At 40.3% G+C, this 25675-nt stretch overlaps 1 protein-coding gene across 1 annotated transcript; it reads left to right on the plus strand.

Moving 5' to 3' along the window:
• The first annotated feature begins 6 nt into the window (after positions 1 to 6).
• COG2 (component of oligomeric golgi complex 2) lies at positions 7 to 25188 on the plus strand. Its single transcript, XM_083434096.1, has 18 exons — positions 7 to 263; positions 1811 to 1972; positions 3073 to 3138; positions 5195 to 5275; positions 6258 to 6361; positions 7564 to 7672; positions 9264 to 9443; positions 9908 to 10032; positions 13192 to 13318; positions 13828 to 13967; positions 15765 to 15826; positions 16943 to 17094; positions 17401 to 17589; positions 19144 to 19216; positions 21087 to 21229; positions 22037 to 22176; positions 23452 to 23632; positions 24734 to 25188. The coding sequence occupies exons 1-18, from the start codon at positions 192 to 194 to the stop codon at positions 24833 to 24835; spliced, it is 2208 nt and encodes a 735-aa protein (XP_083290222.1). The 5' UTR covers positions 7 to 191; the 3' UTR covers positions 24836 to 25188.
• Positions 25189 to 25675: the final 487 nt, after the last annotated feature.

A 25675-nucleotide genomic window follows, 5' to 3' on the forward strand; every position in this document is an offset into this window, starting at 1 on the left:
CGCTGGAGGCCGCCCTCCCGAGCGCAGGAGGCGGCCGGCGGTGCCCGGTCTCGGCGCCGCGGTGCTGGCGGAAGTGTGGCGCGCGCGCGTACATTTTGTGTCGACTGCGAAGCCGAAGCCGAGCGGAGATCCGGGAAAGAGACGTGGCGGCTCCGGGTCGCCGGGAGGGAGCGGAGCCCAGCCAGCCAGCCATGGAGACGTGGAATATGAACCTACCGCGGGGACCTGAAAACCTGTGCTTCGACAAGGACGAGTTTATGAAGGTGAGGAGGCGGAGGCCCCTGGGCAGGAGGGCGCCTGGCTGGGCCGAAGCCGGGGCTGAAGGGCGAGGAGGGGCAACTTGGGAGGTGTGGGGAGATGGTAGGGGGAGATGCGTGTCTGTGGTTGACCCTGGCTGGACTGGAGTGACTCGCAGGCCTCGCCCCCCCAGGGAAGCTCTAGTCCTGCCCCCGCCCCCGGAAAGCCCTTCAAAGTAGCTCATTTTTCTCCTAGTAGGGTTGTCAGAGGAGATTTATAGGTTGTTTTTCTCCATGTGGGGGAGATAGGGGTATATGCACCTCTTTTTAATGATGAATATGTACACTTCCTATTGCTAGCCCCATTTGCACATTATTAAATTCCCACAAGGAAGTCCAGGCTGCCTGTGCGTGGCAGGCATCTCGTGTAGGTTTTTTATGTTTCGTGTATGTTGCACGCACACATTTTTCATTCTGAACCCGTTTAAAATCTAGATGCCCCAGCCAGGACGTTTCCTATGGAGAACTCACGCCCGTGTTGGATTTGAGTCCTCTGAACCTGTGAGGCATCCTTGTGTTGCGGCCTGCCAGACAGCTCTTTGTATTTCACCTGTCATACTGTCCATCATACAGGGAGGCTGGCTCTTTCAGAGTGTGCTGCTCCATTGGTTAGAGCATGGTGCTGATAAGATTATGGGTTCAATAGTTGCCTATTCCTGCATTGCAGGAATTTGGGTTGGATGATCCAAGTCCCCTTCCAACTCTACAATTCAGCGATTCTAATTCTGGACACATAGCTGTTTCCTTGAAAAAGTACTGTTTAAAATATCTAAAAAAAATAAAATAAAGGGAATTCTTGGATGTAAGCAATTATACAACTTTAAAACATTCTTTGTTGTTGCACTCATGTCCTACTTTTAGGTTTCCCATAGGGATTTTGTTGGGCACAGTGTGAACAGGATGTTGGACTAGATGGGCTTTTGGCCTAATTCATGAGGGCTCTTCTTATGGTCTTATGCTGTCAGACCCATTATTATTATTATTATTAACCAGGCAGAAGGCCTTTTTGGTAGTGATGCCCACCCCGTGAATCACCCTCCCATTAGATGTCAAAGAGATAAACAATTATATGACCTTCCATAGACATCTGAAGGCAGCGTTGTATCAGGAAGCTTTAAATGTCTGGTGTATCATGTGTTCTTTTATACTCTATTATAAGGTGCCCAGAGTGGCTGGGGCAATCCAGTCAGATGGGTGGTAGAAGTAATAAATTACTATTATTATCATCATCATCATCATTGTTAATATTATTTTGAATAGTACCAATTAATTAGGCTTTACAGACAGAAAGCACTTTAACAAACCAATAAGACTGTGTTTACACATCTTATATTTTAGTGTTTCATTTAGAACAAATACTTTTCCTATTCCATGGGCCTCATTTTTATCCCTTCACTTCAAGCATGCTTGGAAGTTAGATAAACACAAACTGCTTTTACAAGGAATTGCATTTTCTGTTATGAGCCATTTCTTAAATCATTATTATTATTATTATTTACCTGTTTCATATATAGCCGGATTTCGATGTCGATCACTTTGTGTCAGAGTGCAGGAAACGTGTTCAGTTGGAAGAGCTTCGGGATGATCTTGAGCTCTACTACAAACTTCTTAAAACTGCCATGATAGAGCTCATAAACAAGGATTATGCAGACTTTGTTAATCTTTCCACCAATCTAGTAAGTTTCAAATTGGATGTTTTATATATACTAATCTTAGTGTTTAAGTTTACTAATAATATATATTTGAAGATGCTAATATTCAGCATACTTCCAAAAGCAGGATCCTGTGGCTCTACATACGTTGTTGGATTGCATCTCCTGTCAGCCCCAGTCACCATGCCAATGGTCAGTGATGATGGGAGTTGTAGTCCAGCAACATTTGGAGGGTCTTACATTTTAAGGAGATACTGGGAGCTTCTAGACAAGGGTTTGGTATGTGAATAGGCTGTTTGAGGTGGGTGTTCAGGATGTCATAGGATACTCCAGTAAACAGAAGGAAGACAACTGGTAAATAAAAAACACCTTTGGATTAAAATCTCTTAGCTGTAATATGAAAAAGTGTGTGCAATTGCTGTGAATTGATGCATGCTAGAAAAGAGAGGTTAAATAGTCCAGAGGTAAAATATATATAAAAAGCTCTTTCTCACATCATATTTGCATCCCACTTTTCCTTCAAGGAGTATGAATGGATAGATAAGGTTTTGTTTTTTACAGCATTTGATACGTTTGAAAATAGATAGAATATGCAATTCTTAAAAAGTCTTCTAATGTTCATTAGGATGACTTGTTCCATACCACTAAATGGGTTTCCTGGCTGAGTGTAGATTTGAAATGGGTCCCTTTGGTTCAGATCCTTGTTCTGTCTTCTTAAGTTGGCATGGGGTGCTGATAACGGCGCTAAAGATAAGGTACCTATTGAACGCTCTGCACATATAGAGTATGTGGACACACAGTCTTCCATTTTTGTCCAGTTTATGTTGTTTTGATTTCAGCAGTCATTCACAGATAATTCTGTGCAGGATTGGAGCAAGCTTGCCAGAGATTGCAAGTTAGCAATGTACAAGTGCCATCTCTGTTGTTGTACCAATGACAGACAGCCATTAGGAAAATATAATAGTCAGGATTACTTGCTAGTTGGGATGTCTTCTGAAGTACTGATTGTAAACATTTTTTACATTTGTTTTCAATAGAAATGTAATTTGTTACAAAATATACACATACACAGTTTCAACTGCTCATTAATCGTAATATGTAATATGTTTGGACAATTTATTTAGGTTGGCATGGACAAAGCCCTTAATCAGCTTTCAGTGCCTTTAGGACAACTACGAGAGGAAGTTATGGTATGTTCTGAAATAACTTCTCTTATCAATTGTCTGATTTTGAAAATATTGAGAAACCAAATAAATTCTGTATGGGGCTGACAGGGGATTTCATGAAACAGCAAAATACATTTTGTCAGAACATTTAGAAACCATTGTAGGAGCCCTAACTGTGTGGTAAGAACAGAGACAAGAACACCATAGACATACATTTATGTTAACCTATGCATAAAGTAAATGGCATTTCCATGTGCTGCTCTGGTTCACCAGAAGCAACTTAGTCATTCTGGCCACATGACCTGGATGCTGTCTGCTCTCCCTTGGCCAGTAAAGTGAGATGAGCACCGCAACCACAGAGTCGTACGCGACTGGACTTAATGGTCAGGGGTCCCTTTACCTTTACTATGCATAAAGTATATTTAGCCAAACAATTTCTCCCCCCCCCCCCTAGAACAGCAAATACTTGTTTCTAAAAAACACATTATTTATTTAATTCACCTCTTTTTTTTCTAAAAGTTAAATGTACAGTGGTGCCCCGCAAGACGAATGCCTCGCAAGACGGAAAACCCGCAAGACGAAAGGGTTTTCCGTCTGCAGAGGCACTTCGCAAGATGAATTTCCCTATGGGCTTGCTTCGCAAGACGAAAAATGACGAAAAAAATCGAATTTTTTTTTTGCTCCAAAACCCCTTATTCTGAATCGCTAAGCTGCTAAAAGCATTTTAGCAGCAAAACCGCTAATCCCCCCCCCCAAAAAGCCGTTTTTAGCCCTTTTTTAGCCAATAGCACTAATAGCGCTACTACGTCAATGGGCTTGCTTCGCAAGACGAAAAAACCGCAAGACGAAAAGACTCCCGGAACGGATTCTTTTCGTCTTGCGAGGCACCACTGTATTATGTGTTGGAAAGGAAAGTAGGGCTGTGTTGATTAAATATCCAGATAGCATTAAAATAGGAAATAATATTAATAACCAGCAATACATGCAAGATTAGCTAGGTGACCTCATGAACTGAAATAATAGAAATGGGATGGAATTTCTCTGAACCAATTGATTGAAAAGATAACTAGAATAATTTCTAGATATTGAGGCATTTCTTTTACTACAGGACCACAGTTAGATTAAATTGAAAGCAAGACATAAAGTGTTGCTTCTGTTTGGGCTGAATTTCCTCATACTTAATTTCCCTGAGCTCTTTTACCTCACTCTCCATAACCGTTTCATTACTAATCTACCTAATGAACCAGGAGCTACACTCCTTTTGTCTTGTCACTGCCTGGAAACTCATGATTATAAGTGGCTCTACTGAAATCTAATAAGGCTCTGAAAATGAAATTTGTAAAGGGTCGTGTTCTTCAGAACTGATGCTCCCACACAGAAAGCAGTAGGGAAGCTGCCATCCAGAACTTGTAAGGTACACTTTACCTTAGATCATGGAAGGATGTTTCCTTCCTATGCTGACAGGGGAATGATGAAAGCCCCAGGTACATGGGAGACTACGTCACTGTTGACTAAGCTTCCAAGATGAACAGCATTGCGTTGCCTGTGACCTCAGACATCCTATGTTACTGAAGTAGCACTGGAAAAATACAGCTTTGGCTCCCATGCTGCTAAGATAATATTGGAAAGGGACCTTAGGAATTATCAGACACAAACAGAAGTTATATCAACAGTGGGATGGTGCCAGTTGGATTGCAATGTGTCCCTGATCATGCTCAATTGGAAATTGCCTATGGCCAGCAAGCCCTGCAATCATGTCCATCTTACTTTTCAAATGTAGCTCAGCATAGAAAAGACTTGTTGCAAAGGATAGATGGGTTTGCAGTCACTATAGCACAGCCTGGAATAAGTGATATTTCTCCAGGGAAAGGAGCTCCAGCTGAGCACATAATAGGAAGTGTCCAGCACCTGAGATTTGGCTTTGAATAAATATTTTGGCCTTGTTCATAACGTGCTTATGCATTTTAGAAAGGCACAAAAGACGTGATTAATCTGTGTGAGAGATGTTAACTCATATGTGCACAGAACTGCTTGTTTTAATTGGGAGGAAATACGGAGTGTGTATGTTTTTCCTTTCCAGAGTCTTAAGTCATGTGTCAGTGAAGGAATTCGAGCAATTGATGAACGTGTGTCTAAACAAGAAGATATCAGGGGGAAAAAGGTACAACAGGCAGCTCCATTTATTGCATTTTTGTGGCAAAAGGGCAAAATGGAACATATATACCACCATATGGAAATTTAATCGTTAGTTTGAGAGCACATTCAATCTTCTGACATGGCAAAATGTAAAGGCACTAGTAAAGGCAGATTTGCTTTACTAGAAGATCAGAGCCTTACTTTTTCTAACTCACTTTCTCAAGGCATGACCTATGTCCTCTTGAAGAGTGTTCTAGGAGTTATAGGATAGAATACACTTTCCCCTTTGGCCGTAGAAGCTAAGAAGAAAACTGAGACCAAGAGCAGGAAGCACAGAAACCTATGGGAGGGAAACTGATGGACAGGACCTCAGAGCTAATGGCAAGGGAGGAAAAACAAGTTTACCCTCTCTACATGAGCCTGACAGAGCTTTGGATTTCGTAGTTTCTGTGCCTTTGATTCTTTCTCCCTTCCTCTTTTGAATTGCTCTGCCAACTGCAGTCCTGTACACACCTACCTGAGTCCCATTGAACTCAGTGGAACTTAATTCTGAACAGCCATGTGTAGGATTCCACTGTTTAAACTGTTTCCCACTTGCACTGAACAGTATGCATTTAAATGACGCTAAACATGGACAAAGGCCGTCATAGGGAGTTTTTGGGTTCCTTGTTTTTTCTTATGCATTTATTTGAATGTGGTAACAGAAGGCACTGTCTTTAAGACGTGTTGCAGTTCTGACACAACACACCTCCCCTCCTTATGCCAAGAAGAACCAGGTTTACATGGGAGCTCCATACAGTTATTAACCTCGGCAGTGGAGAGGTGGGGGTCCCTTTGGCATAGTGGTGCACTTCAGAGATCACATTGTAATAGGTTTATTACTTCCAGCTCCTTATCTATTGAGTCAAATCATTTCCCCAAAATACCTGCAAATTTGTTGGGAAGAAAATATATCAGATTCAATACGAGAAGTTTTTATTTTCTTTGTTTCTCCCCTCACCAACCAGATGTGTGTCCTGAGACTTATTCAAGTTATTAAAGCAGTTGAGAAAATTGAGAAAATTCTGCACTCCCAAAATTCTAAAGAAATGTCATCACTAGAAGGAAGCAGGTATGGGATCAGCAAGATGCATTTGCTTAGTTTTGTCTGTCTTTGAAATCTATATACCAGCATCTTGAAACTCCAAAGTGGGAGGAAGCAACTATTTAAAGAAGCTAGTTTGTGATACACCAATTGCTTCTGTCATAATAACATGCCCAAATAGCAAATGCCATTTTACAGTTAGCAGAGCACCTGTCCTGCCACCTGTGTACCCTTTTGTGGAGCAGTCTGTTGACTTTCATAGGGCTGTTCTGGAGTAAATTAGTTGTAGATTTTCCCTATGGCTCTATGGTTGTTGTTGTTTATCTTGTGTCAGCAACAAAAGGGAGCTATGGTCATGTTTTCCCTGCTTAAATCTTGTTTCTATGTATGGAAGGTGTGTGCACACAAACCTGTGCAAGACACAGTGCCCGTTTCATGACCTGTATATGTGATAGAAACCTATGATTGATCCCTTGCTTAGTGAAACAATCATGTATGCATTCTTCATGTATGATGAACAGAGCATGCACTGTACTTACGTGTTGTGATACCACTGTAAGAAAAATATCACATATGAAGACATAACACTGGGACATTTTCATAGCCTCTGAAATCTTCTTGGTCTTTGCATTCAGTACATCTTTTTAAAAAGCAAATGCCCATTTGTCTTGCCTGTTTTCACAAATCTCCTAGCATATCTCTAGGCTTTGCAAGGGTTCACTAGCTGGTCTCTGAAGATAGGAGATCCACCTGGGATTCTGACACTCCTTGGAATTGACAGAGGAGACAGGGCCTGGCACAGCTTCCTATGTTCTGGCATTTTTCAGTTGCTTTGAAGCTGGTTTGAGTAGACATGTTGCATTATCCCATGTGGCCTCTATTGTGTTGGAGGTACTGGGTAGGTTTTGCCCAGGCATAAGACAAGAAGGGGGTGCATTAGGGACACAGAATTGCTTGCCCCTTGCCCTGAGGCCTCTGAAAGCTTCCGCCATTAAGAGTCAAGCCTGTTCCTAACTGCATAGCCCTGTTGCGGGATCTTCTTGGTCACACTAAATGCAAAAGGATTGTGGGAGCTGGGAGGAAATCACATGAACTTGCGTATATATACACGCATACATATATAGGAAAAGACTGTGTGTTTGTGTGAAGGGGGGGGAGAGGGATTATGATTATCTACTGCCATTATTTTATCAAAATCGTATCCTGATGTGTGCCAATTGCTTTGCAAGTCCACTTCTGACCGGACAGATTTTAGAAAGAATTGCCACAGAATTCAACCAGTTACAGTTTCATGCAGTACAGAGCAAAGGAATGCCACTCCTAGACAAGCTGAAACCAGTAAGTATGTTGCCTTGTTTTACAAAAAAAAAGTTGTCACAATTAAATCATAATAATATTGTGGACTTTCAGTGGTGCCATCATTATGAAAGTTCATGCATTTATCTTGGACTGTAGTTGTGATGAACAAGAAGAATGAAAAAATTGTATCTGTTCCCAAACAGTCAGCCAATGTGTTCTCTTCTCCTTAAAGTCCCTAAAATCTTGTTTGTTGGAGACTGAAATGCTTGCTTTCTGTTTGCCTTCTGGCAGCCGAATCACCAATTATCTCAGCTAAAGAGAGCCAGTGTGGTGTAGTGGTTAAGAGCGATAGACTCGTAATCTGGTGAACCGGGTTTGCGTCCCCGCTCCTCCACATGCAGCTGCTGGGTGACCTTGGGCTAGTCACACTTCTCTGAAGTCTCGCAGCCCCACTCACCTCACAGAGTGTTTGTTGTCGGGGAGGAAGGGAAAGGAGAATGTTAGCCGCTTTGAGACTCCCTAGGGTAGTGATAAAGCGGGATATCGAATCCAAACTCTTCTTCTTATTCTAAAGCTTAAAAAAATATATTTATAAAAATAAGCAAATCATGTCTATCAATTAAAACTGTATGTATAGCAGTACATTGTTCTGATATTTACTGCTCCAGTATGTAAAGAACATGTCATCCTTTCAACAAATTGTTTTATATTTTTACACTTTTAACCCACATGCTCAGCAGTGTTTACCATCCAGAACTCTAACAAATACAGTATATCAGTTTTGTTGTGAGTACAATGCTCAGCACTCTTCAGTAATTACACCTTTGTAGGAGTAGTAGTTTTCCTACTGTTAGTAGCAAACACACGTAATAAATGTAATATTAACTCAAATTATACCTCAACCAATGTTATTATTCCCAAATATTCAAGCATGTTGTTTAAAACAATTTAATTTTAAACAGCCATTCAATGATAATCTATAAAAATCATTAAGGGTTGGATTTCTGGTAAACTTCAGATTAGAATTTTAACCTACTGCATTTTTTCGTGTATAAGGCTCCCCCAAGTATAAGACAACCCCTATTTTTTTTAACCCAAAATTAAGAAATTAAGTTGTTTAGCTTTTGGGGGGGGGTAGGAGAGGTCACTGCCACCAATCGCTCACCTGCCTGCCTGCCACTGCTGATCGCACACCTCGCCACAGCCGCCAATTTTCTGCCCGCTCCCCACAACCAACAACCCACCTGCCTACTTGCTGCAGCCACCAATCGCCTGCCCGTCTCGCCACAGCCGCCAATCGCCTGCCCAGTTGCCACAGCCAATCAGCAGCAGGCCTTGCCGCAGCCACCAATCACCTGCCCAATCACCGCTGCCAATCTCCTGCTTGCTGCTGCTATTAATCGCACGTTCCCCTTCTGCATTCACTATCTGTCTATAAGATGACTCCCAATTTTTGCCTGATTTTTTTTTTAGCAAAAAGCATCGTCTTGGAAAAATACAGTATATTGGTGATTGGTGGTTTTTGAGGCTATAATGCAGTTCTTAAATGACTAAATAAAACTAGTGGATATTTCTAATTTTTCTGGCACAGCAATAACAATTCTTTTCATTCTTTTTTTGAAAATCATAGCGAATAGTTGGGATAACAGCAATGCTGCAGCAGTCCCTGGAAGGGCTGCTTTTAGAAGGTCTTCAAACTTCCAATATTGACATAATCCGTCATTGCTTGAGAACCTATGCAACAATAGACAAAACACGGGATGCTGAAGCATTAGTTGGTGAAGTGCTTGTGAAACCATATGTAGATGAGGTAAGTGAAGCTGGAGGCAACTGACTCAGGAGAATACATTGTGTTTTGTATATATGTCTAGTACTTCTGGGGCTCTTCCTGACTTATGAAAAAGAACTCAGCAGAAAGAAAGTTAGAGCAGAAAGCAGGTTATTTGAACATTTGTATTTTTATCTTGCATTTTTATGTTGTGAACTGCCCTAAGATCTACAAATTTAATAAATAATATATGCCACTAGACCTTGAATATGTTCAGGTGCTAAAAAAAATATGGTGTCAGTGTGTTACAACATCGGGAGGCTGTTGCATGTAGGAACTGAAAGCTAATTTAACTGTTTTATATCTCCTATTAAACAGCATTTTGAGCATTGCTATGATAATGCAGTAATTATTGACTTTGGGCTGTAGATGGAAGATATTTTAATCTTTTTTGCACTGGAATTCTTGTCTGGCATCTTTAATTTGATACTAGATGTTTTTAACAGGTGATTGTGGAGCAGTTTGTTCAATCTCGTCCTAATGGCCTCCAGACCATGTACAACAAATTGCTGGAGTTTGTTCCTCTCCATTGCCGGCTCTTGCGTGAAGTAACAGGGGGAGGTATTTCAAGGTAACACAAACCTTTTTTTGTTAAATGGCGTGAGCAATTGTTGTTTCGGTTTCACTTATAACTATGGACAATACAATACCTCTGCGAACGTCCACCTCATCTAGCGTCCACTTCGGCTGGCTAGCAGCCGGGGCTCCAGAACGGATCCCGGTCGCAAAACAAGTAGACCTTCTGAAGTCAGTGGACTTGAGTTAGTTGTAGCTAAGGTGCATCAGTTTCAGTGGGGCTACTCTTGAGTGTGATTTAGTCTGATTTGAAATGATGCAACCAGAATTCTTTATCCTCATCTGCAGAAAATCAATAGCTTACAGTAGAGAATAGAGATGCTGTAACCTGCTGAGAATATTATTGAAAATGCAACTGTTTTCCACAAAGAAAAAAGATTAAAAGCCTAAATATTCTTTTCATACTCAGTAAACCGTTATCAGAACCACATTCCTGTCTGTGGTCTCCGGGGGGGGGGGGGGCGGGGTGTTCAATAGAATAACCTCAACTCATTCTGAAAGTGTCTGATTTTATTGTCACTTCATTAATGAATTAATTTCTTAATCCAGGCTAGCACATCTGGTATATTCAGGTGTTTCCAAATATGTGCTAGACATGATTTCAACAGCTAATTTCAAATCACCTGCATGTATTTTGTTTGGATTTGATGTTTGTAGTGGTTTGGGGAACTAGAAAACTTATAACTCAAGCCTTTACAGAATTGATGTCCACCATTCAGCAAGAAGAATCACAAGCAACAGGAAGCTGTGGGCTGGAGTGTAAAGTCTATGAGCTTGACTGTGGTGCAGAATTAGGGTTACAGTCAGTAGATTCAGGGCAATACTCCATCAAGACATAGGGTGTTGTGTATCTACTGTAGTAACTCTACTGTTGGTCTAAGTTCTGGAATGTGTGTGTACTAGGTTGGTGCTATCTCATTTAATGGGTCATTGTGTTACAGCATGTAACAGCTAATTGTTGGAAAATGTAGTTTGCTAATTTGTCTATATAAAATTAAAAAAGAAAAAGAGATTGTAAATCTGACTAGTGGAACTACATGACTGAGCACTTTGCCTATTATTTCGGATTGCTATCTCCTTAAATAAGTGCCTAATTCATATTGCAATTAAATTCAGGCCACCTAAATTGAATCCATTTATTTTGTTCCAGTTAACACAGTATCCTGCAATTATTGGTGCTTAGGATTTAGCTCTCGAAACTGCAGAAATACTTTCCTAATTATCCAGGCATTGTGGTGCTCTTTCCTATGACTTAACATTTTGCTAACATTTCAATTCTCTTAATCCCTGAATAGGTTTAATCTTCTTTCATAAGAGAAAATCATTAATATTTTGTTTGTGATGGACGAGAACTGTAAAACATTTAATTCCCTCACTCTGCCTCCCAAGTTTCTGAACTATCAAATGGGGTATAAATCCTAATCTGTATGTGATGCTGGTTACATTTAGAAATTGGAACTCACGGAAGAAGAAAACAAAGTTTATTCTTCCTCCCTGGGGCAGCCACAATAATGTTCAAATGTGTTTCCCATTCCTGTCTATATTATTATGTGTTCTTGAGGGAAACTGAGTCCTGCTTCATTTTCAACGTTACGTCCTTACCTCTTTTCACATAGTTAAGCTCCAGAATGAGTTGGACTAGAATAAAAATGCTACGGTCAACAGACCACAGGGAGGGTTCAGTTCCTTTGAAACACATGACCTTTTGAGGTTAAAATCAGACACATACATGGCCCACTATATGGATGAACACTGAATGTGTCCAGCCCATATCACGTCTATGCACAGGCTCAGGATGTACTTAACTATCTATCAGTAGCTGTTGAGGAAGTAAGCCATGTTTGTTGCCTTTTAGTGTTTTCCTCACTGATATATGCATTTGCTGGAGTGTCCAATAGTGTAATTATCAAGTGCACAATAGGGCTTTCTGCATACCCAGTTAAGAATCATAGAGTTGGAAGAGACCACAAGGGCCATCGAGTCCAACCCCCAGTTCCTTGTCCTGAGCTTAGGTTTCTTTCAAATGAGGTATTTACACTGAAATTGCTACTCCACACAAAGTTGTTACATCATGGACTTCCTAGTATGTTTCTTCCATGATGCTTCCATGTATTCTTATGCCTCAGAAAATACAGCTTCAAAAACTACGAACGCATAGCACAAGCCTCACAACTATTGACAGCTTTAGAAAGACTCACCCGCCTTTTGAAAGAGGTGTGGTTTTGATATTTGCAGAACCCATTTCCCTAACCTTTCATGCCCAGCACCTCATGTTTAGCTTTGTTCAAGAGACTTGGGAGAAAAGAATGATTCTCCTTATCTTTGCCTGCCCTCTTTATCGCAAGATCCTACCCTGAATCAACCACACACCCATTTGAACAACATCTTTGTGCTATAGAGTCAGAAATGAATTAAGTCCTCCGGAGGGTGCTGATCTGGATATCTGTTTAGGGAAGAGTGGAAATCTGAAGAGTGGAGATCTGGAGATCTGTTTAGGGAAGTTTTTTTATGACTGATGTTTTAATAAATTTCTAATCTCCTGTTGGAAGCCGCCCAGAGTGGCTGGGGAAACCCAGCCAGATGGGCGGGGTATAGGTAGTAGTAATAATAATAATAATTAATAATGGAGAGATGTTACAAGCATGCAGTGCAACATGTTCTGAGTGATGTGGAAAGTTGGCTGCAGTTTCATGTGTAGCTTGTAGCAGAAGAGCAACAACTGGATAGGATATGCCCATTTGGAAGCACCCTTAAACTCAATTCTGGGTAGCGATATTCACCTACCGGTTGTGCAGGTTCATGGGCTGCTGTGCTATAAATTTTCTTCCTAAATGCCCTCTGCCCAGAATACCAGCTCTGTGCTGAGCAGGACTTTTTATATCTATAAAGTTTTCCCAGACTGAGTATATCCCCACAGATTTGTATAAGCAGATTTATATGTTTCATAGAAGTATCTGTTAATTAATTTGGATTTGATTGTAGTATCAAAAAGACAAGATGTTAAAATGATAAGAAACCAAGAATAAGTTGACATTAAGCTAGTAGAAATATTCAAATGATTTGCTACAAACCTACTAATGTAAATTTTTGTATAATTATTGATAATGCTTATATTTTAAGTATTTCTAAGAAAAATGTTTATTTAATTTTGCAGCGAAAAGGGGAATTGTGTTCCTGGATATGATTTTTTGGTAAATTCTGTGTGGCCAGAAATAGTTCGTGGTTTAGAAGTTAAGCTGCCATCACTGTTTAATCCTGGGAACCCAGATGCATTTCATGAGGTAATTTAAAATATGCATATTAACCTTCTCTTTAACACAGTGAACCAAGGAATGTAGGCCTTTAGTTTAATATGAAAACTAGAAAATGATTTTTGAAATACAGAATGCTCAAATTCAACAACTAAGAGCAGTGTCATGTATTTAATTTTCTATACAGAGATTAACAATAATATTGATGTAAAGAATGTCAACATGAAGTATCATTTGATACAAGCAAGCATCATTTGATGTGCATTAGTACTAGGCCTTTTAACCTGCTCAATTGACTAAAAATCTCAATTCTGATTAATTGGAAGTTGTGTTATCTCTGCTCATCATGCTCATCAAAAGATACCCTCAAGGAGCTGCAACAAAACAAAACAAAATATACCGAATAAAAATTAGTTAGTTTTCCAGTTCTGTTGCTAATTATATATCTGATATTCTGGATTTCAGAGAGCTTGATAAATAGCACTATGTTATTGCAATATTTGTATGTTAAAGATATACCTTAAATATTCCTTCTTCAGAAATACACTATAAGCATGGATTTTGTGAGAAAATTTGAACGGCAGTGTGGCTCACAAGCCAGCGTTAAAAGACTACGGTCACATCCTTCCTACCACAGCTTTAATGATAAATGGAATTTGCCTGTTTATTTCCAAATAAGGTTGGTATTTGAGTTTTATTTTTAGGGGACATGAAATTACTTCATTTAGATAAAAATATTTTTCATGTTTTGAAAGACACAGTCCCTTGCTGCCTGCTGAAACCTACAAAGGCAAAAATGTTGAAAAGTGGAATAAATGTCCTTTGGTCTCATAACATGCTGTTTGTCAGAACAGCATCCAAATATATCTCCATTTTTTGTGCAACAAGTACTGAAATAGAACAGTTTTTCAAATCTTACACATTATCTGTGGTTTGCAGCTGCCTATTCTGTCAGCTTTCCTACTATGAGGTAGAATGTGGATTGAACAGGAACAGTTTCTCCTATTAGGTGTTTGGAAATTTAACAATTACATTCCGTCTGATTTTACCTTTTTGTGATGTCATACGTTTTCAAATAGAAGATAATGTAACCTACAACAGGAATCCATCATCTACAAATTATGCTTCATATTTCAGAATTACTATTTTTACTCATATGCAAATTCAGTTGATTGACTAAAACTCATGTGGTTAATAAACTAAGTTTTTTTTTCTCTCGTAACAGCTTGATTTAAAAGTGAAGTGAAGTGAAACAAAGCTGTACCTAAAAGAATTAGACTTGTTTATTGAATAAATAATTAAATGTTAGCAGCAAACCCAGAGTAAGGTAACCAAACCTTCCTGCTTAATTGGACTGAAACATTTGAGTTGGCTGTGGTGTTCCTTGGACCCTTTGCACTCTGTGGCGTTCCTCCAGATAGACTGATAGCAATTGCCACATGTTCTTTTGAAACACAGATAAGCTTACAAGCTGCTTCTGTTTATATTTCTGAAAACTTGGTTGTGATAGTACTTTTCTTTTTTAAAAAACAAAAATGTTCAGGGTATCAGAAAGAACTATTGATTTCCATCCCCTAGAACTGTTTGCAGAACCTTGTGGCAGTGTCCATTAGCAAATAAAAGGCAGCCATCGGTGCCACGGTCATAAGGCCTAGCCAGCCAGAGGTCATCAGAAGCAACTCTGAGAACTAAGGCACATCCCTGCTCCCCTTCCCCCTCCCTCTTTCAATGTAAAACTTTTCCCTTTAAGCTTCTTAACCAATCTGCACTTCCCTCTAGCCGCAGCGGTTCTCAACCTGTGGCTCCCCAGATGTTGTTGGACTACAACTCCCATCATCCCTGAACTCTGGTCTTGCTAGCTAGGGGTGATGGGAGTTGTAGTTCAACAACGTCTGGGGACCCACAGGTTGAGAAAGGCTAGTGCAACTTTAAATTGGGTCCCAGCTTGCAAAACTCACAAGTTTTTGTTTTAAAGAGATGCTAAAATAGTGGTGATAACTAGAGGCTGGGGAAACCTCTCGGGGCCTCGCAAGGTCCAGCATTTCTCTACCAGGCCTATCCATTTGGGGATGGCCTTTATTCCTGAAATTTACCAGCTTTTTTACTCATCATAACAGCAAGAACTAACATAGGAAACTACAGTGCACAACCAGGGGTTGAATTGAATGAATGTATATTGGCCTTGCAGAGGATGGGGCAGTCTCTTTAGAGATGACAACATTAACTAACTGCTCTGTCTCTCAGACTCTTCTTCGAACGCTCTTCTGTTTCTACCCCATACCTAACACTCATTCTGATACTGCCTCTCATTCTCCTGCTGTCATTCTTCTATTACATGGGAGCAGTTATAGCTGCTGTGTTATACAGATTCTTATGGTATTCGGGTTTGAAATACATTTGGGGGAATTGGACTACAGCGTGCAGCAGTAAGATGCCAAATATTAATTTTAATTAGGATTTTAATTCTATTTTTTAGGTTTAGAGAAATAGCGGGGGCCTTAGAAACAGCCTTTTCTGATGACTTAGAAGAAGCTCCAGGTAAATTACATCTTCACTGTAATTAGCATGTGCAATGAGGATTTGAGAATGAATGACAAATAATCATTTTAATTGTGAAGCATCATTTTAATTGTGAAGCAATTCACAATTATATCTGTCATGTTTATACTGATGGGAACTTCAGCTATGCTTTAAGAAAAATAGTATAGTGTCTAAGGGTGAACTCAAGGAAATAATTCTCAAGAACGATTTCTGCCTTTAGCCGATGACATCAACTATGGCAGAAATCTTGTCTGCTGCACTGCCTAAAAGTTGGGTAGCAGTGATGGCTAGACATAGTGGCTAGGAATGAAGAATGAATTGCACTGGAGAGAAGACAAAAGTTCTTTCACTTACAGCCCTAAATGTTGTGTCATTTAATGGTGTATGACTGGAGGGACAGTTGACAAACAGGTAGTTCTACAACCTCTGTGTAACACTGAAATAAAATGTGCACCATCACAGCATAGCATTATTTTGCTTTTGTATCTCCATCCATAGTTCTGTAATGAGAGGTAACCCTCCTTTAAAAAGCTAATAGATTATTAAGGAAACAGTAGCAGCCTTCCTTTCCCCTTCCTCCGCAGCTATGGCTTTGCTACCCAGAATCCATAAGATGTGTCTACCTCTGACCTCCAGCTATCATGTTTTTAATAGTTTGTTGGGAGCCACCCAGGGTGACTCCCAGTCAGATGTGACCCAGTCAGATGGATAGAATACAAATAATAAAAATATTATTATTATTATTATTATTATTATTATTATTATTATTAATAATAATAATCTTGGGTGGCTGTTAGTTGCTTTTCCTCAGAATTAAGTGAGGGGTGGGGGTGGGCCTTAAGTTAGCTAAATATTTGACTCGGGATTATTTATTGTCACTTTGGCTTATCTGTCTTTACACAAGATGTGTCAGTGATCCTCCAAACATTGGTGCTGTACAGAAGTTATGGGGCAGGTATGGGTACAGGATTGGAAATAAGAGAATAAAAGCAAAAATGTATTCATAAACATTCATAATATAGCTGGTCTAATTGGGATAATTTTGAAAATTGCAAAGGGCCACAGTTCTGGATTGTGACTGATAATTTAACTTTTCCTGTGTTTTCTTTTCAGCTCAAAGTTCGTACAGCCTCTTGGCAACACATGTTGCATGTGCGAGTCTGCAGAAGTGTTGGTCAGATCAGATATTTCTGCCATTGCTCACACATCGCCTTTGGAAGCTTTCACTGCAGATTGTAGCGCGCTATTCGTTTTTTATTAGTGAGGTGAGGAAAGCTACAGGCTTCTCTCAAAGTTCTATGATACTCCTTTCAACTCTTATAGTTGTTATTTTTAGGAGGTTGTCTAAACCCTGTATGACAAGCCAAAATGCTGTTTCACTGTAGCTTTATCAAATTAAGGCAATATGTTGATAACCTGAGGCTACAGTCTTCTGTACACTTGCTAGGGAGCAATTCCCATTGAAATCAGTGGAACTTACTTATGAATGGACATTGTGCTGAGATGTGTATTGTTTGGTGTATAGTATGTCTGCAATAACCTCTTTGCCATTTTCATTTTTCGTATCGCAGCTTTTACTCAGGCCCATCTCTAACGAAAGTACAAAGGATAAAAAATCATTGTCAAGCAGTAGCAAGGAGTGCCCAAGCTCTGTTGAAGACCAAGGAAACGACTCTTGTCCAGAGTCTCAGCCTTTAGCTTCCATATCCACCACTCAGCTGGTGCTTGTTGCTTCAGATCTGGATAAGCTTCAGGAATGGGTTAGTATACTTCATTGGTTTGCATGTCAAGTATCAAATCAGGCCTAACGTTCTTGGAGCCTGGCTGACTCTGATACTGAACTTTTTTCTTAATGCTTATTCTTGTCAAATTTTTTTAGCAAATTTAACAAAGAAGGAAAAAAGAAAAACCAGGAAAAGGAAATTATACTTCAAGCCTAGAAGGATAAACATCCGCCATCTACAGTCATACCTTGGTTCTCGAACGGAATCCATTTGACTTCTGGAAACGTTCGAAAACCAAGGTGCGGCTTCTGATTGGCTTGCAGGAGCTTCCTGCACTCAATCGGAAGCTGCGTCAGACATTCGGCTTCCAAAAAACGTTCGCAGACTGGAACACTCACTTCCGAGTTTGCAACGTTTGGGAGCCAAAACGTTCAAGTCACAAGGCATTTGAGGTCCAAGGTACAACTGTATTATGCAGTGGTCTAAGGACCTCACTGCCCTAGCTGCATTTGAACATATTTTTAAAAGTGTCAATCTTGTGTTGATACTTATTTGGACATCTGGAGGGCTTATATTAACTAATGTGTTTAATTAAGTTGAGTGTACTTATGGTTACTGTATCCTCAATTTGAGCTAATGGTTGTTGCTTACACACACACATATAATTTCTGTCTCTTAGGCACCGTAAGGGTTCACAAAGTCCACTTTTGTTGTCCTGCCATTAACCCCACCCTGACACCGAACTTTTGAAATCTTTAAATGGTAGGCTTCAGTTCAGTAATAGCTATAATTTCCAGAACCTTAAGCATTAGAATGGATGCTCACATAAAGGGTGCTGATACTATCTCTGTGACTGTTGTATGAATAATGGTTGCAGATGCAGAAAAGATTCCTTAATCTTTGTGCCTTTGGTTCCATGGAGTTTAGATATATCAAGGTTTATCTGTTTACTTTAAAGTATGTCTCTCTGCAGGGAAGATATAATGCAGTACATTATGTCATAAAGAGAATTATTTCATCTCCTGCAGCCTAACTTGCCATCAATTTGTAACATTCATGGCTGCTGCTGCTTCAGTTTTTCACAACTCTCTATAGAAAGCAGCTCTGTGGTTTTGTGTATCTTTGGGATGTGAGCCATGTGCTTGTTTTTGCAGTGTAATTTTTCATTGATTAGCCTCTCAGCCCTCTGCAAGATTTAACTGTCAAGCTCTCATTTTGCAACACAAGCCTTGTAGCTCACTGGGGTGCTGTGAAGTCTGTTTGAGTGTGACTTTTTGATCACTTTTTCTGTTCAAGATTAATTAAATGCTTCAAGGAGCAAATCTGCTATTTTGAATAAAACTGTTTCATGAATTCTAGATGTTTTGCCTTGAGGCTTTCATAGTGTGCTGCATTGAATTCAGAATCTCTTGCTGTTGCGTCTGACATTTGCATAGCTGATTTTCAAAATGTTATGTTTTGTGATGTTGGAGTAAAATTTATATTCTGTAGTTGCACACAAGAAACACTTCTGTGCATGGGGAATTTGAATATATCGAGAAAACATATTCAAACGTAGCTGTAATTGTTTGAATATTACTTTTCTTTCAGTTTCCTGAATTGTTGGAAATTATCAAACCAAAACTTGAAACCACTGGTTTCAAGAACATAGCCTGCATCTCAGGTAAATGTGAGTTCAGGTATCTGCTATTTTTTGTTACATATTGATGATATGATATAATGAACATACTCTGCTGGGAAGTATATCGGCAAATGCCTAATGGAGACAAATTGTTTAATGAGGGAGACTATTTTGGATTCAAGAAGATTCAGCATAATTTGAGGAAATTTCTAAATTGCACAGTATTTTATACATGCGACACCCTACCCTTATTTGGCAGGCTATGGTTAGGAAATTGCCTGTGGCTTGCTTGGTCCTCTCTCTCCTCCTTCTTGCTTGTTCAGAAATCTTCTTTGCCTTCATTTTTGGAGTGAGCTATCAAGTGGCATTACAGCTGCGCTGATATTTTTCACTACCGCAGTTTGCAAATACTTTTTACTGTGATTGCAACTATGATTTAGATCTAACTGAGGTAGCAAAAATGCCAGTGCAAGTATAATACATATTTTACTCCTGGTGGTTCCCTCACTGCAAGAAGTGAGGTTACAGGGAACCAGGCAGAGGGCCTTCTTGGTAGTGGCGTCCGCCCTGTGGAATGCCCTCCCATCAGACGTCAAGGAAATAAGCAACTATCTTACTTTTAAAAGACATCTGAAGGCAGACCTGTTTAGGGAAGTTTTTAATGCTTGAAGTTTTATTCTGTTTTTAGTGTTTTTTTGGGAGTTGCCTAGGTGGGTGGGGTACAAATAAAATTATTATTATTATTATTATTATTATTAGAAGAAGAAGAGTTTGGATTTGATATCCCGCCTTTCACTCCCTTTAAGGAGTCTCAAAGCGGCTAACATTCTCCTTTCCCTTCCTCCCCCACAACAAACACTCTGTGAGGTGAGTGGGGCTGAGAGACTGTGACTGGCCCAAGGTCACCCAGCAGCTGCATGTGGAGGAGCGGAGACGCGAACCCGGTTACCCAGATTACGTGACTACCGCTCTTAACCACTACACCACACTGGCTCTCATTATTATTATTATTATCTCTTATTATTATTATTATTGATTAGCTTTACAAATGAAAGGGAAAGGAGAAGATGTTTGCATATGAAGAAGGAACATAGAATAGTCATGAACCCACAGGACTTGCTTGATGGCCTAACTTTAATCAGGCAGTTTCTTAGCAACTGCCCCCAAGCCTTTTGTATGTGTATGAATGCGATATATTGGAATATTAATGCATCTGGGCAGAAAGATCCTCAAGCACAGATTCGCTGAGTAGAGAGGGATAGGAAGAACCAGTGGTGTCTTATCTACCAGCGGAAAAGAGCCTGGCAGAGTGGGACGTCCACTGTGGAGGCCCTTGATATGTCTGTGGATAGCCCTGTGAACATTGAGTTACTGCTAGTTTTTTGTTACTTAATGTTAGACCCCTTGAAAGGCTGCTCCAGTTGTGGGGCAGGGGAGGAGGAGACAGCCTTGGATTTGTTAGATTCCAGGCGCTTTGTTCATCTGAGAGGCCACAGGATTGGCCTAATTAATCCCCCTTCTAGAACCAATGGTGGTGGTGGAGGATGATAAAGAAAAAGAAGATCCACACAGGAAGCAAGAGGGGCAACCCCTCCATGCCTCTTGTTCTGGCTGGAGCAAGCTAGCAGGGCTTTGGGTGTGGCAGACAACCAGTCATTTCACGCCCATCCAAACCTCGTGGAAGACCATGCTGTGAATTGTCAGTGTAACGCAGCATAATAAATAGTATCTGTCTTCTTTACTTGATTACATTTTGCGGGGGGGGGGGGGATAAGGGAGTTGAAAAAGACTGTTGCAATAGCCCTGGAATTTCTAATGAAGGGCAGTATACACGTTTTAAGAAATACTCCAAAAGTGTGTGTTCATCTCAGGGGAGCTCAGATTCTACCACAGTTTGTTTTTTTCTTTACAGGAGCCCTGGAAGACTCAAAGGACTCTCTACTGGGTTGCTGGCCAACCTTGAACAGTAAGCTTATTCAGGAGTTAAGCGATTCTTGCTTCGGTTGCCTGAAAAGTGCAGTTGAGATTCCAAGGCTATATAGAAGAACCAATAAGGTAACACATCCTTCATATTTAAACAATAAAGGCTTGTGTCAGCAGCATAGAATGTTTTGACCACTTACCTGCAGCTGATAGCCCCCAACCCCATGAAGCACAGTAGCTTTGGCATATAATTTCTTACCTGAGATATCATCAATTAGCTATATGAGATGGAAGAGCACAGTATTATGCTGATTAATGATGATCTGTGTTACATTCAGTTTGCAACTTCTCCTAGTTTAATTTACACTTTATGGATCTCAATTGAGCCTGCCATGCCCACCTAAGCCAAGGTAGTAGGAATACTGGATGTTTGAATCCTAGTGTATAGCATTACTGCAGACTGGCATCAGCAGACGTCCTCAAACCAAAACCTTTCCCCACTTTATATGTGATGGGAACAGACCTGCTCTTTACACAAACTTTGAGATCTCTAGTTTCCCATTTTCCCCCAGGACCTTTGATAACAGGTCCATTGCTTTTTGTCATTTAATTCAGACAAACTACTACTTAACACACTTCAACACTATCAGGCAAGCAGTTTCTTACTCCAACCATTTCTGTGCATGTTTATGTCTGGTATGATGGGAATCCAATGAAAATACATTTTTTCCCTGAAAAAGTCAAATGTGTAGGCTCAAAAAGGAACCTAATTGAGGTTTAGGTGATATGTATATGTATTAAAAAACCATTTGATTAACTACCTAGTATTGAATTCTCATGTACTGCTTATGTATGAGCATGTTGAGCTTTGCTTGTTTTGAACTCTAAAATAATGAGCTTTTTACTCATTTTCTTGTCAATTTGTGTAACATTAACCAGGAGGTGCCAACCAAAGCATTGCCCTATGTTGACACTGCTCTTAAACCTTTCCACCAACTGAAGAATGACTACAAAGATACACTAAAACCAGCTGTAATTGAGCAGTGGCTTGAAGGAGCCCTTGGCAAAAGCACACAAAAGTAAGTGAAAATTTACTGCAACTTCACAAGGGTATTTCAGCATTAAAAACTCAACTTTTCTCAAGCCACTGTGGGTTAAGACAATCACATCTTGGGCTAGATAAAATAAGATGTAGGTGAGCACTTTGGCCGCGTGCACAACCCCTTTGCTCCTCCCTTCGTAGTAGAAGCCAGCAGTGGTGTAGTGGTTAAGAGCAGTGGACTCGTAATCTGGTGAACCAGGTTCACTTCCCCACTCCTCCACATGCAGCTGCTGGGTGACCTTGGGCCTGTCACACTTCTTTGAAGTCTCTCAGCCCCACTCACCTCACAGAGTGTTTGTTGTGGGGGAGGAAGGGAAAGGAGATTGTTAGCCGCTTTGAGACTCCTTAAGGGGAGTAAAAGGTGGGATATCAAATCCAAACTCCTCTTCTTCTCTTCAAACAATCCAGGTTGTCTTCAGTTAACAGTAGTTCCCAGGAAACTTTGGTGTGGAGTTGTTGTTGTTGTTGTTTTAGAATCTTACTGTTTTGTATGCAAAGGCATTTACAGACAATGAACCCACTGGACATGCTTGATTGCCTAACTCCTATTGTTGTCATCATGCAGCCCCTGCTGCATCAGCCAAGCCTTCTGCAGTGATGGAATGCATTTCCCTTCCTCCATTCATGAGGCCTGTACCAATTCCTGCACTAATTCCAGCAGTGCACGTGGGCAAGCAAGCCAACTCCTCCTCCCTTGACCCTTTTCCTCCATAGTTTAGGCCAGCCACACTGATGCTACCCTGGTCTTCTGGCCTGTATCAGTCTCCACTTTCCCTGTTGCTGCTGCTTCCCTTCTCCTTCTACACAGCCCAGCTCTGCAGTGATGGAATGCAGCAGCAGGACTGGCAACAGCATGTGACTGGGTGTTGCAGAGCCCACTGCCTTTATATTGCCCAGAGCCTATAGAAACTTGGAGTTGGCCCTGCAGAAACTGCTACCCATGTCCCACATGGCATTTTTGGTCCCGGATGCTAAATATGCACTTATAATAGTCGATTTTGGGGGTCTGATATCGTATACAGAATTTAATGGTAAGGTAAAGGAAGAATCTAAGCATTAACAGCTATGAGATGTTCCAGCCAAACTTTTAAGTCCTGTTGAGTTTAGTGAGAGCGACAAACACACATTTTGTTTGTTTCTATCTGGCTGTGCCCTGTGGGCTCAAAGCAGATTAGAGTTGTTTTTCTGAATGCTAATCACTCTGTCCGTAAGGGGCTCACAGTCTAATGCATTAATGAATCTCTTTATTCAGGTACTTTGAGACAATATCAGATATTCTGAATTCTGTAAAGAAAATGGAAGAGAGTTTGAAAAGGCTGAAGCAGGCAAGAAAAACCGTGATGGCAAATAGCACCGCTCCAAATGGAGGCATGAGTGATGATAACAAAATCCGCCTGCAGCTGGCCTTGGATGTGGAGCACTTTGGAATTCAGGTAAGTTGGATGCAGACACAAATGTATGTGTGTTTTTGCGGGATAACAATTTTCTTTATCTGGGGTATATAAATCTGCCTCCTTCCAAAGCTTGTAAACCACTGAAAACCGCCTTGTGTATAGCAACATAGGAAGGTGGTATACAAATTAAAAGTGAAATAAAATGAGAGGGGAGCGGTTCAGGGTGATGTATAATTCATCTTAAAATCATCAGCAGAATAACAATAAAAGCACAATACCAAGAGAAAAATACCAACAGTTCATTGAAACACTTATTCAGGTATTGTTGCTGAGGATAAAAGTCACCATACAACGAAAGCCTGAGTAAATACAGATGGATCAGAAATAACTGGAAGCAGATATTTCATTCCTTTGAAAGGGAAGTAAGCATTTATTTCAGGCTGTGCAACGGTGTTTCGTTGTCTTCGCGCATGACCCAAATAACTGCAAGAGGGCCTCCTCCACTGTTAGCAAACTCAGTCTTTATAATTGGCACTCAAGTGGGTAGGAATCTGCTTGTTGTCCCTACTAAAATTTTGGGTGGGAAATAAGTGGAAGGGCTTTCTCCTTTGCAGACCCCTGTCCCTCAAATGGTCTCCTCTTAGAGGTACATCTTTCACCTTTAGTGTTGGCCTTCAGGTGTCAGCTGAAGGCATTCTGTGAACAATCAAAATGGAATAGATTTCCATATTTGAACCATTGTGTTCCCGTCTCCTCACTGCTCTTTTGGTGGGAGTAGCTATTTTGTATTACGCTGCACCCCAGGCAGCAAAACTGAGATCCGTTAGCAAGTATTCAAGTTGTGCACTTCATCAGGTACCAACAGCAGTTGCCCACACACATGCTATTTCATGCTTGGCAAACATCAAAACGTCCCAACCAGCAAAAGTAACTGGAATGTTAGCCAAGTCAAATGATACTTATTCCAGCTGCCTAAAAATAACTTTGTCAAATGCATGCTAAATAAAAGAAGTGGCTGTCAACACAAGACAAGTTTCTATGTGCATGTCTTATAGAGCTTCTGATCATGCAATGATTAAGTAAGAAATTTCTGCTTTTGCCTGCAAAAAATAATAAATGAACTGTAATATTTTGTTTTAGATACAGAAGATGGGATTGCAGCTGAGCAACATCAAAAGCTTCTCAGCTCTTTCAGAGCTTGTTCAATCTGCCAAGGATCAGATAGCAGCAGAACAAACATGATTTTCAGCTGAGAAGAGAGAGCAGGCCTGGCTTCTGAAAAGAAGAGGGTTTCTTTTTATTTTCTCTCGTCAAGTACTATGTAGCAAGGAAGTGCTTCCTAATTCAGCTTCAGCAGCAAGTTAAGTGTGTCCCAAGAGACATAAAAACTTGTTTCACCAAAAAGGAGAGAACCTTATAGAAGAGCATTTACTCTCATTTTCCATTGTATGGAAGAAAGTTTATATATTTCTAAGCAATCTACTACAAAGCTATGAAAGGTTATTATTATTTTTATTATTTTTATTATTATTGTAAATTTTATCATGCAGGAAAACTGATTTAACATGATTAAAATAAACAAGAAAAGCATTGTCTTCCTTTGTAACATTTTATCACTGGAGAGGAGATGTATTAAATATGTAAGTTCAAGTGGCTTTGTAGTATTAATCTTCACACAATGTAAGAATAGTAATTTACTGACCTCTAAGCATACCTTTTCCTGACAACCTAGCAGTTTGAAAGCACAAAGTGCAAATAGATAAATAGGTACCGCTCCAGCAGGAAGGTAAACAGCATTTCCGTGTGCTGCTCTGGTTCGCCAGAAGCGGCTTAGTCATGCTGGCCACATGACCCGGAAGCTGTATGCCGGCTCCCTTGGCCAGTACAGCAAGATGACCACCACAACCCCAAAGTTGTCCACGACTAGACCTCATGGTCAGGGGTCCCTTTACCTTTCAGCATACCTTTTACGTTAGAAAGTTGGGTTGTGTAGAAGAGATTAAAATAAGCTTTGCTATTCTTGAATTTTAAAACAAACAGGAAAGCATTCTCCTGAGCTTTGTCTTCAAAGAGGTCACACTT

This window comes from Podarcis tiliguerta (assembly GCF_965153285.1).
Source record: "Podarcis tiliguerta genome assembly, chromosome: 3".
NCBI lineage: Eukaryota > Metazoa > Chordata > Lepidosauria > Squamata > Lacertidae > Podarcis > Podarcis tiliguerta.

Excerpts from the sequence above, each read along its gene's own strand:
- COG2 (XM_083434096.1), top strand. The coding sequence starts at position 192 with ATGGAGACGTGGAATATGAACCTACCGCGGGGACCTGAAAACCTGTGC. Across the intron at positions 3,139-5,194 it reads AACTACGAGAGGAAGTTATG|AGTCTTAAGTCATGTGTCAG; the intron begins GTATGTTCTGAA and ends TTTCCTTTCCAG. Across the intron at positions 6,362-7,563 it reads TCATCACTAGAAGGAAGCAG|TCCACTTCTGACCGGACAGA; the intron begins GTATGGGATCAG and ends TTGCTTTGCAAG.